The 13,005-nt window shown below is 44.8% G+C and overlaps 1 protein-coding gene across 1 annotated transcript in view; it reads left to right on the top strand.

Annotated features, from left to right (window-relative positions):
- Sgip1 (SH3GL interacting endocytic adaptor 1) overlaps positions 1–13,005 on the top strand; it is a 114,345-nt gene that overhangs the window by 63,991 nt on the left and 37,349 nt on the right. The window contains exons 18-21 of the mRNA XM_042055302.1: positions 209–283; positions 2,402–2,899; positions 8,267–8,391; positions 9,331–9,457. Of these exons, the coding sequence (XP_041911236.1) occupies positions 209–283; positions 2,402–2,899; positions 8,267–8,391; positions 9,331–9,457 (825 nt within the window). The remainder of the gene's footprint in view (positions 1–208; positions 284–2,401; positions 2,900–8,266; positions 8,392–9,330; positions 9,458–13,005) is intronic.

Genomic DNA, 13,005 nt, shown 5'->3' with positions numbered 1-13,005 from the left:
TCAGAGACTCTAGCTTGTATCAAGTTGACATAAAATTAGCCAGCACACTTGGTGCTGCAATCTTTGAAATGTAGACCATGGCTAGCCCATAACCGAGACTAGGTGTGTGAATAGAAGCCCAAATCATGCTTCTTTTTCTTTTTCTTTTTTTTTTTTTGTATAATTCAGGAAGAATGCAATCACTGACACTATGCTTCTCTCTTTGCAGCGCCCCCACCTCTGCCTCCAAAATCTGTACCAGCCACGCCACCTCGAACGGGCTCCCCCTTAACAGTGGCAACAGGTAAACTAGGTTTTTTACAGTTCTGAGATGATGTGGCAAACACATGGCCTCGGACAACAGCATGCCCTTGATGCATTGGGAAGCGTAGGCTGTGCTCAGGTGTACAGGGCTCGTGTTGGGTTTCAATGTCACGGCCGCTTACTGTGCTGACTTGCTATAAGGTACACTCCCAGGTTTCACAGAGACGTATCGTTTTTATAAAAATGAAATTTTATATGATGGGGGATGCATTGATTATAAAGTAGAAGAAAGTAGCCACAAAATGAAAAGTCAACTGTCTACTCAATCCCGCACTTTGTGGGCTCTCATTTGAATGACTTGAAACTGAGTCGTCTCGATGTACAATTCGTATCTTTCAAGAGCTAGTAGGCTGTCTGGTAGAACTAAGATTGATTGCTTAGGGTATATAAGCTTAAGTAGGTCCCAGAATGAGCAGTAAGCTGTTGGGGCGATTATGTCCCCCAGCAGTCATTCAAATACTTAAATCATTTTACTGCAAAGGCTGTGGTAATAATTATAAAATATGGCAAGGAGTTGCTGTAAACTATTTTAGACGCATCATTTCTGAGACACAGCTTTTCCTTTCTATTACAATCAATACTATGCATTCATGCAATTTATAGTCTGCCAGGTCTTAATGGACAAGTAATTCAAAGTGGTCATAGTGATTTTTTTTTTAAACCTGAGTCCTAGAATGTGGCTCTTTATCACCTAGGAACCTTGTAGCAGCTTAGGCCTGGCTGTTCCTGCAGCCTGGTGAGGTTGACAAAGACAGAATGGGGTATTTATCAAAAAAACAGAAAGTTAGGCCCAGTCATTTATGAAACCTATACTTACTCAAGCCCAACAGAGGGTCGTCGAAAGCATCATCGGTAAGGTATTTGCAAGTTCAGTTGTTTGGAGACCCTGCAGTTCCATGAATTATATTAGCTGCAAGAAAATCTATAAGCAACAAAATCATAAATTGTTGTCAGCCATGCAAAAGGCTACCCCATTTATCTATGGTCTTGCCACCTTGGAAATTAACTGCTTTCCATCAGAACTATGGAAATATCAAGACAGTTTTTTATAGCCCATGATTCATTTACAAGTAAGGGGAGGTACGGGTGTGCCCTCCAGATATTTAGGCAGCAGTTCCTAATTTGAATAACCTGATTGTTGCTTTAAAACAAAAAAGGACCATTTTCCAAATTGTAATTATCAAATATTTTATACTTCACTGAAGGATTCAGTTTTTTTAATTTTCTTTCTTATTATATGTGTAGAAAAGAATTCACTGCTTATTTAAGCAAAACAAAATTTCTGTATCATGCTTCAGAAAGAAATACATTGCAGTCACTACTAGTGCATTAACAAACAATCTCTGCTTTGTGAGGAAAGAAACTAAAGATGCTTTCATGATTTTCCTCCCGTTACACAGGTATCCATGTAACATGCCTAATCAGTAGCAAATGCCTTGCTGTGTCCCCTGTGTGTGTTGTGTATGGAGTGTGCTGTGTTTGTACGCGTTTATGTGGGGTAATCTTCTCAATAATCTTTTTGTGTTTCTGGTGTATTTAAAGTAAATCTATAGCTAAATGTGATGTCCTTTTTTTTTTTCTTTTCAATTACCAGAGACTATCATTAGTTTTACCAAACTTTTTGTTTGACATCCCAGACTGGAAAGCTTCTGCAAAAATGGGGCTGACTTTCAGGGCTCAAATCTTGGGCTGTGTTATGTGTATTCAGCAGCCCAAGTTTTCAGGGCTGCCCTCCCCTGGAGCAGTTGATCTTCCAGAGCCTGAAGTGACCCTGATACTCCCCTTTCAAAATGATCAATGCTGCTCCACTTGAGAGCAGATCTGTGCTCAGATTTTTAAACAAGAGTGAGGTGCTCTACCGCAGTCACCTTCCATAGGAGTAACGCTAACATAGAAATATGAATCACTTATTGGAGTGCCTACCCTCTCCCTTCAGTGCTTAGCTCTGTAAAGGTCTTTCCGCATCATGAAGAATGCCCACTGAGGCATCTTACATGGTACAATATGCCTGCTAAGCTTTGCCTCCACCCTCCTTCTAGCCCGATACAAGTAACAGTAAGAGTTAATAAAAATTTAAAATCAACTACTTTAACCACAGGAAATGACCAGGCAGCCACAGAGGCCAAAATTGAGAAACTACCATCCATCAGTGACCTGGACAGCATTTTTGGCCCAGTGCTCTCTCCCAAGTCCGTTGCCGTTAACACTGAAGAGAAGTGGGTCCATTTCTCTGATGCGTCCCCGGAACATGTTACTCCAGAGTTGACTCCAAGGGAAAAGGTGGTGACCCCACCAGCCGCATCAGACATCCCAGCTGACTCCCCAGCTCCAGGCCCACCTGGCCCCCCAGGCTCCGCAGGTCCCCCAGGGCCTCCTGGTCCTCGCAATGTACCATCTCCGCTCAATTTAGAAGAAATCCAGAAGAAAGTCGCTGAGCAGACCTTCATTAAAGATGATTACTTAGAAACGCTCTCCTCTCCTAAAGAGTGTGGGTTGGGACAGAGAGCAACTCCACCTCCCCCACCACCACCCACCTACAGGACTGTGGTTTCGTCCCCCGGACCTGGCTCGGGCAGTGGTACGGGGACCACCAGTGGTATGTCTCACTGTTCGAGTGTGCTTGGCGTGCTAGGGAATGGCCGTGGCTGCTGCGCTGTGAGCAACACCCTCCTCCTGCCTGGCAACTGGCTGTAGGGCTTCCGCCATTCCTCCTCTGGTCTGGTGTCCTGTGGCCCTGTGGCATGTTCTAGTCCATTGAATGCTCCAGTCATAGTCCAAGTGTGTGGATGTGTCTTGTCCTGCACTCCCAGCCCTAGGAGTGCCCTGACTTGTACCCTACAGTTAGGAGGTATACGGGCGGGGCTCTTTGTTCCTTATAAAGAAAGCTGTGATGTCATTGTCTAGAATTCCGGAAAAGTTCTAGAAGGATAGATGTCACAGCAAGTAGATTACAGGTTAAATGTCTCAATTCTTTCTTTTTCTCCCCCACCCCCTTGGAGATATCTCACCAGGGCTCTATGGTTTATATGTCGAAGTGTGGGGGAGGATCCTAAGGTTTGAAAGGGAGCTACTTGAGAACAACCATTGGATGAGTTATCACTGGTACCTGAGTCACCTGATCAGGTCTCTGATCTCGTGTCAGACACTCGTCAGGTCACCATGCCACCTCTAGGTACGGTGCTAGGCAGTGGGACATAGAATGTAAATGCTCCTGTTGAATTTTTTCATCTTTACTTGAAGCTGCATTTTTTGTTTTCTAATTATAAAAAGGTAGGAACACTTGCCACGCACGCCAAGGAACTACTAAGGTTTTTCCAAACCCTTTACTCCACCTTTGCCCAGTCACCTGGTCATAGGCTCAGTGTCCTTTTCCTCTGCATGCGGGTTCAGTCTCAACATCTTCCAGGAGGTCGTGAGTGACGCTTGGATATTTGCTTGGGAAGAGGCCACCAAGTTTGAGGGACTTAGATCTAGAAAGTCACCGAGAAGACAGACATTTGCCTCCGCCCTAACCCTGTTGCTGCTGCCTCTTTACAGAGTGGCTTCCAAAGCTTGCACTATGTAGGCAAATGTACCTGTGCTTTGTAAAGGGAATGATCCTGATGACATCAGCATGGGGCTGGGTTAACTGTGTGCTTAGCCCAGCTGCCCTACGAAGGAAAGCAATCGATACTTAAGTTTGGGGAGCAGAGCAGTAAACAGAAGCAGCCAGCGTCTTTGCCATAAGACCCTTGGAGAGCTTTTATTTTCCAATAATAGAACAACTAAGTACATTACTTCAGCCTTGCAACAGCCACCTGTCTTCAGTACTAACGTGTCCCCATTTTACAGAGGAAAAACTGTTTAGACAGAGATTGCAGACTTACCATTTAAACACTCAGATTGCATCCTGCCCTGGGCTGTACTTCTGACCACTACGTCCTTCAGGTCCTTCTGAAAAGTTGGATCACAAAATAGACTGAACTCACCTTACTACTGATGTCCACTTGTATACCACACAGTGCTGGGCACTCTCCAGAGTATTCTTAAAAGACCCATCTCTGCTTCTCTCTCCAGTCCTAGAAGGCTAAAGCAGCTGCTCCCATACAATGTAACCTTGTAAGGTCTTGTCAGGGATACAAGGTGTGTGCTTACCTAGAAAGAGAGTAAGCAACCTCGGACAGCAACCCCGAAGATGCTAGCTGTCAGCTTAAAAGAAGGGTGTGCCTCCATCATTCCCTGATGTTCTCTCTCATTCCTGGGCTAGGTCCTTAGGGTTCTGAAAGGGCATTTCAAGAAGTCGTCACCAGCAGCCCATGGTGGGCCATCATGCACTTCTCAAAGCAGACATCCACAGTCAGGGAAAATAGGGCACCTTTGATCTTCACCTGCATTCTCCCCCGCCTGTCACCTGCCATATTTAAGTTAGCAGGCCACTGATCTGGTGAGGGACGGCAGCTCCTCTTTCTGTTCGGGAATCTTTGAGAGTCTGGTTACTATTTCAGTGTGCAGCTTTCGTGTCCTTATTTGAACTTGATTTTCAAATGTTACCAACAGAGACTGTTAATTCTTATGAAGTAACCTACAGAAAGCTGCACTCAGCTGCACTGAGGGGTTAGATTTGTAAGTAGGAGACTGAACTTGACTAATGAAGCCCATGAATAAATAAAATTTTATACTATCATCCCCTGAATTAAGTCCCTGTTAATGTGTGACTTCATCTTGTATTGGTGCCATATAAACAAACTGCCCCAAATGAAAATTTGGGATCTCAACCATAGGGATGTTTGAATGCTGCTCTTCATTAGTCTTGGCCCGGTAGGGCCAGCTTTTCCTAGACATCTCAAAGCATGTATGAACATGCCCACTATACATGCAGCATGCGTGGCTGCTGCTGTGACCAGTGGCCCCACCCACAGCATGACTCAGAAGAGTTGCTTGCTGCTGAAACAGTTGGAACCTAAGAATTAGTGACTCTGACTTCTATAAAGCAAAAAGTTCCTAAGCCTCAGCTAGAGCGTGACTTCACTGAAAGGCAAGCATTGGTTCTTGGTATCTGTGTAGAGTATGTGCCCACGCACAGCGTCTAGATCTGCTGAAGATGTGTTGGATTCCATGTCCTGAAACTCTACCATTTCCACTCTGCTGCCTCCACTGCCTGCAACCCTATCCACAAACAGAAGGGCCAGAGCCAATACACTGCAGGTTGAGAGCAGTAAATGGGCCGAGAGCAAGCCCAGGTTGTCATTGCCTGGAGCTCACAGTTTAAGCCTTCAACAGTGTGTTTCCCAGGGTATTTCACATTTTACTCCCTTCTTGGGAGTAAAATGAAAGGATGGTGGAAAATCAGAATAGGGATATATAAATATGACCTTGTACCCATTACACCTGAAACCAGTGAGCAATGTCACAAAAGCATGCGGAGCGTTGGTCCAGTTCTTAGGTGCTCACTAGACCCTGCACATCCCCTGCTGCACCCTGTGGTTCTGCCCAACAGGGGTTCATCAATAATCAGTGCATCTTTTAGTTTTTTTGTTTGGTGAGGTTTTTTGTTTGTTTGTTTATTTTTTGGTTTGGGTTTTTTTAATTTATTATTATTATTATTATTAAAAATTTCTGCCCCCTCCCCACCTCCCATTTCCCTCCCCCTCCCTTAACTCACTTTTCAGCTAATAGCATTTTCTGTTACTTTAGCTCTACCTGCATCAGAAGGCAGCCGTTAGCACCCCCTTTGGTGTCAATTGCTTTGTGTTATACAGTGTCTTGGTGTTAAGCAAGTTCAGAAGCTCGTTCAGTTTGGGTTGTTATCAGTACCTTTGCGTGGTAGCACATTCTAACATTCTGAGACACAAATCTGAGATTCAGAGAGGTCAAGACCCACTCACACAGCCGAGGAAGGGGCATTGGGAGCAAAATTCAGTCTTTCACCCAGTCATATTGCCCTGGAGACCATCCTCAGTCCAAGCATTCTGGGAAGAGGGGTCTTGAATTTCTCTTCTAAAGCTGGTGTTAGCCTGAGCTCCATTCAGAGGATAATAGGTACATGAGCAAACATTTTTGGAGCATTCCTGCAGCAAGATAGTCCTAAACCTGAGTGGAACACCCCTGTGACCCCTCCAAAAAAAAAAAATCCCATAAAACCTTCCTGACAAAACTGCACTGTTGGAGAATATTATTTCCTATCTCTATACCCACATGTCTGTTTTCTAAAAGTATGCTGGGCACAACATCTACTTAATACTCAAAAGAATCTTTGTAGTGAGCCTGTCAATCATACTTTGCTTTTAAAAAAGAACGTTAAACAAATACTAAGGACATTTAGATTACAAAAGATGTACACATGCTGGAATAAAAACAGATTGTATACAAGTTGTGGCAGTCCATAGTCTATCTGAAGCTTCAGGAGATGTATATGCTTTGGGCTTAGCAAACCATTTGTGTGCTCTGGGATCATGGACATGCCACTAAAAGAATGTCTGTCTTCACTGAGGTTCAAGCAGGGTCTACTCTCAAGACTAAGCGTGAGGATGATGCCACACAGGGAAAGTACTAGCTGAGATCCTGGCTCAGTAAAACAGTAGAGTAGAATGAAAGAAAGAAAGAATACAGTTGGTACTAGCAGAGGCAAGTGAGGGTATCGGGGAGGGGCAGTAACGGCATCTTCACACTTAGGAGGTACAGTGTTGGGACCCACTCAGGATTTCATTCTTTAAACAAGGGACGCCATGTGCACCCTCAGAGACTCTCTTAAGATGATAAATGGTTCTGAGATGGGCTTTACCCTTCAGAGTCAAAGTTCTCCTGAGAATCTCAAAATCTGGACTGAGGTGCCGGTCTCGGACTCTAGTGGTCTTGGTTTCATGTTTTATTGCCTCAAGGAAGTAGCTTGAGGGGCGGGGATATGGAGATGGGGATGGATGGGGATAAAGACAGCTGGTAGGATGGGGGAGGTGGAGGTGGCAGGGTACGCGGGGACTGGTAGGATGGGGGATGTGGAAGCAGGGACATGTGGAGACAGCGAGTAGGGGAGAGGGTGTTTGGAGGCAGCTTCGGGAGGGTTGTGGAGGCAGAGGGTGTTTTCTGAAGCGTGATTTTCCAGCCTGCTGTTTCTAACCAAGTGAGCAAGAGCTGCCTGGACATGGATTTCGCCTCCTAAGGTTCGGGGCCAGGTAGTTCTCCATGCATCCCGGACTTATGACTGAGGAGAGACAGGTCCCTGAGCACTGAGCTCAGTGTGCATGCCAGCCTCTGTGTACCATCTGTGTTCCATATGCTTGTCATGGGCAGCCAGAAAAGTAAATCCAAGAAGCTTTTGCAAAACCACCCAAGAGACCATCAGTAACAAACCCTACCTTAGCAGGCTCCCAAGGACACTCCTTTTGAAGCCCTTGCTGTGTTTCTGTCATAAAGACCCAACACACAAAGGACTCCTGGCCTGTAGTGTCACGTCCTTTGCTCACACTGCCTATTCGAGATAAGAATGAGGTTAGCACTCGTGGGTTGACATACAGTCAACAGCATAATTCTCTTCCCTGTGTTAAAAAAAAAAAAAATCTAACGTAAAAAAAGCATTCATCTTCCTTCAAGTTTTAACTTTCATCTTCATCTTGGACATAAATCCTGGACATAAATTCAAAATAAAAAAACAAAATGTATTTAAGTCCCATGTGTACACTGTTAAAATGAACCACCCCTACTGCTCGGCCAAGAGTCCCCCAAATTCACCTTCCATCAAGGATTTACCTTTCATTGGATGTCACATGACAGCAAGATGATACATTCAGCTTCTGCCATCAACCATAGTCCAGCTGAGTACCTTTTTTCTTTATTGAAAGAAAAAGAAAATGCTCTGTGCAAACGGAGGCTTAGGTAAAGCCACTGCAAAGAAAAAGAAAAATTCGCCTCCGTGTCAGGCATTGCTCGGCGCTGACGCATTCCGGATACCTGTGTTTCCCACTGCCACTAAGCCCAGCCTGTTTTCCAGGTGCATCGTCTCCTGCGCGGCCAGCCACCCCCTTAGTCCCTTGCAGTACCACTCCACCTCTGCCTCCTCCCCGGCCTCCATCCCGGCCAAAGCTACCGCCAGGAAAACCTGGAGTCGGCGATGTGGTATGTCTCTCCCTGCCTTAGCACGCTCAAAAACAAGATCCCCAAGTCCCCTTATATGGGCCATCTCGACTTCAGGTCAAAGCATCATAGCACAAGTGACCATCACGGGGGCCAGCTGAAAAAAAGGTCGCTGTCATGTGAGGATGCCTTTCCACCCTCAGATTTCCCCCAGCTTTCAAGCTAAGATCTAAAAATGGTAGGAAGGAAAACTCTGGTTTCTGACCCCGGAAGCTGGATAAATCAGCAGCAGAAATCCAGAGATACAAATAGAGAGCAGTGGTCTCTAAGTGGACGACCAGTACTTCCTTGGATCTTATTGTAAGATTGAGGTGTGGGAATAGTCTTCTCAGTGGGTCGATTCAGAGGCATGTGGCAGAAGTAAATCTCAGTGACCCTTGTTCAACAGCCACTGAATAAATGTCATCATAACACTCAGGTTCTGTCTCGAAACCTCCCTGTGGAGGCGTGCAAACAGTGTCGTTCCTGGGAGGCGTGAAAATGACCGGTCTAAGCCGGAGTGCCTCCTGAGCTCATTAGCTGTGGTTTATGGCTGCTCTTGCTCCAGCATACTAGCTGTGTTTTAAGTGCAGGACAGTTCCAGGAAATTGGTACCATGGCCATCAAGAACCTGAGTTTTCGTATCTGGGGCTGAGGGCCAAAAAAGCTGAAGAAACCAAAGCTGGCAAGATGACTCAGCCGTGTAGGCCCTGGCTGCCAAAATCTGATTTCAACCTCTGTGGCCCATCTAGTAGAAAGTTGTCATTTGACCCTCTTGTGTACTTCATGGCATGTACACACACACACACACACACACACACACACACACACACGGACGTATAGACGGACAGACAGACGGACGCAAAAATGTAAAAAATGTTTGAAAATGTCGAGCCAGTGTATCATGGCTGTGTCTAACCTTCATCTTTCTTCCCCCTGCAGGCCAGACCCTTTAGCCCACCCATCCACTCTTCCAGTCCTCCTCCGATAGCTCCCTTAGCCCGGGCTGAGAGCACTTCTTCAATTTCGTCGACCAATTCCTTGAGCGCAGCTACCACTCCCACCGTTGGTAAAATGCTCTCTCTCTTTTCATGTGTATGTGGCTGTTGACTGGCTATCCTTTACGATCTGAGCTTCCTGGCCCTGTTTCTAGTCGTAACTGTGTTTGCTGTGTGTTTGCTACGATCACCTGGTTCTTCTCTTGAAAGCACTTTCTCGGCTAAGGAGGCCACGCTCTAGCCATACAAATTCACCATCTCCAGAATGGGGAAACACATGTGTCTTGTAGGGATTTTCTTACACTGTCCCACGCAGAGCAACTCACAAAAGAAGTCACCAAGGAAGGTGCTAGTATTTGGATATTTCTTGTAACGAAAAGCATTCTCTTTTGAGATAAAATTTCTGAGTTTAGATCAGAAATAATTTTTTTTAAAAAAAAATCTTGGAATGTTTACCGTTTTGAAACTTTCAATTCTTCATCGTTTTTGGTTGTTTGAGGTTGACAAATATAGGCACTGGCATTGATATACATGAGAATTTTTTTAACCTTTATTTTTCTAGTGCTTTTCTGTCCTATGTGGTCCATTTTGCCTAGAGGGGGAAAGCAATCATTTTCAGCAGATGCCCCTGCACCTCTCTGTGCACCCTGTGATGAAAGTGAAGGTTGAGAATGGCCGCTCAGAGGGTGGCTCGCCACATCACCTCCTGCCGTCCTCAACCACTGCCTTTACTGCATGCTGCCTGACCTGGACCGTTCCCGGCACACTTTCCCTGAATCGCCCCAGTCCCCCGTTCTCCCGTGCTGTAAGCCAGCTGGCCCATTCTGCACTGCTTGGGAGAATCAGTCACTCGGCTCAATCAGTTCCTGCCACCATTTATGGAAGAGAATCACAGAATCACCCATCTGGGAAGAAGTATCTTGAAAAAAATCCTAAAGCTCTCCTAGAAAACTGCCCATTTTCTCGAGAGCAAGTGAAGCTGTGCCTCTAAGAACCATAATGGAAACGTTTTAGCTTTATCGTATTTTCTATGATTTAAGCCATGCCATCTTCCTCCTCCTCCCTCTCCTCCTCCTCCTCCTCCTCCTCCTCCTCCTCCTCCTCCTCCTCCTCCTCCTCCTCCTCCTCCTCTCTCTATCTCTCTCTCTCTCACACCTTCAATTTGGGTTAAGTAAATAAACTGAAAATGTAGCCCCTTTCCCAATTTCATGTGATTTCTTTTCCTTTTGGTTTTTCAAGACAGTCACATGTACCTCCAACTCATGTAACTTCTTAATAGACAGATTTTTAACATTGTTTATATAGCCATTTCTGTTCTTTTTTCTGTATTGATTAGAATAATTTGAGACTTCCTGGTTTTCAGTGCATATTAATGTTAGCTCATTCCTCTCTGATTCTTTGTTTTTGATGTTTCGTAATAGCTAGCCCTTTTCTCCCTCTGTCTCTTTAATCTCCTTGATTTGGGTAGTCACTTGCTCAAATCATGTGCTAGCGTTAAGCTTTCTCAAGATCTTCCATTCCATACACTCCCTTTGATTTGCTTTGTTGGACGAAGAAGGAAGCATGAGAGGTGTAACTGGAGGTTTCTCTCCCACTCACCAGTTCCCAAGTTAACCACTCTGAGGCTTAATATTAATTACAAACTGTTTGACCTATTAGCCATGCTTATTAATGGCCAGCTCTTACAATTTAAATAAACCCATTTTTATTCATCTATATTTTACCACGAGGCTCGTGGCTTGTTACTTCATACATTACTTCCCTTGTAGCTGCTGGCATCTCCCAAACTTTACCTTCTTTCCCCCTGTATTTGTTTGGATTTCCCACCTGGCTCTATTCTTCCTGGCATTGGCTAAATCAGCTTCTTTATTAACCAATGACAATAAAACATGTTCACAAGATACAGAAGGGCATCCCGTACCAGAGCTGTCGCTCAAAAAGTGACAACCCCGTGCCTCAGATGGGCCATCCAGCATTTTCTTTCAGCTCACTGTGACTCAAGGAGAAAACTGAACACACAGGGAACCTCTAATTACAACCAGTAACATTGATCCTCATCATTCCTAGTGTGTGTTCATTCAAGATGAACCAGAGAGGACCTGAAAAAAGATAGAGCCCTATAGGAAGCTGGTCATAATGCCTCCTGCGGAGGAGCACCCCCATCTGCTCTGTTAGGTTCTGTTGTTTTGGTTTGGGTTCATCTGCCCACTGAAGTCCTCACCACCTGATCCTTATTCTGTTCTGCTTCTGGTCACATGACCGCCGTTTCTCTCTGAAGTCTCTCTGCTTCTGCATGACCAGCCAGCCTTGCGTGTTGTGGTCTCTGCTTTTCTCCAAAGGCTCTGCCTTGCCTGAAATGACAACTCACTGTAAACAGGGTGGACTGGGGAAGGCTGAAAATTCACAGCAAGCTCCCTCCCACCTCCACAACACTTTCCTGCCATTCCCTGCGCCCTCTGTGTTGTTCTTGGAGCAATTCCATGGGAACTGATGAGCCAATCTCAAAGTCATACATGAACTCAAAAATTTTAAAGCAAATCTGTGCCACATTTAGTAGTGCACCTCGTGAGGCCGAGGCAGGGTGGATCAGAAGCTCCTGGGCTACATAGATCCTTTCTCCAAAAATAAAATAACAGCAAGTCAAAACTCTCTATACAATAATTCATATAAGAAAACACCCATAAAGAACTTTAAGTATGAATAACTTCACAAAAGTTGTAGAGAGTCCAAGACAGCATGAGAAGACAGAAATTTCTATGTATCCCTACCCTCAAATAATGAAGAATTCTCATCTAGCTATATATTTTTTTAACTTAAGAATTCCTCAATTTTTAAGAACACCATGATTTTATATATGACAAAGAAAGACAAAAGGCTTCCACCTGCGTCAGGGTATGCTTTTTTCTTTTTCCCATACTGACCATGCTACCCTCTAATTCTAGAACGCCGAGAATGTGAGAAGATGCACATCTAGAACAAAGGGAGGGAACACAGTGACGGCTTTTGTGCTAGAGAATGCTCACAGCACCTGCGCTGTGCAGTTCAGGGGAGGGAGAAATCTATCGCTACTAATGGAGCAAAGAAAGTGTTTGAAGTCCTAAGAATCAGATGGGAAGTAGCAGAAGAGATAATGGGGCCTTATCTCTCCTTGCAAGTCCCCAGTTTATTACTGCTTCGTATCTCAGTGACCGAAGTCTCCTGTTTGTTTCTTTGTTTGCTTGTTTGGATGATGGGAAGGCAGGCAGTTCAGCTTCCCTGTTAGCTACAATCCTTCCCTGGTAATTGTGCTTTCTGATTTGCATCTTTCATGTGGCAGGAATCTGTAGCAAGTGAAAAGCAAACCATCTCCAGGTAACAAAGTTAGTGTCAGATGGACGCTGATGTTTCCTTCGGTCCATAACTTGAGTACAAGTGACTCGTTCTAAAGCAGCACAACATGCAATATTTCCTCCAATGTGGGTAGCAATTCTAAATTTTATTAACTTTCGGGGAGGGCGGATTATATGCATGCTAAATTAGCCTGCATAGAAGCAAAAGATGCTATAATTTGTGAAACGTCTGTATCTACTAGGCCCATTCAATGGAACACTAAATTATTATTACTAAATTATTCCACCTC

Source organism: Arvicola amphibius, chromosome 6 (assembly GCF_903992535.2).
Source record: "Arvicola amphibius chromosome 6, mArvAmp1.2, whole genome shotgun sequence".
Lineage (NCBI taxonomy): Eukaryota > Metazoa > Chordata > Mammalia > Rodentia > Cricetidae > Arvicola > Arvicola amphibius.
The sequence above is the reverse complement of the archived record's forward strand: the minus strand, read 5'-3'. Positions and strand labels throughout refer to the sequence as shown.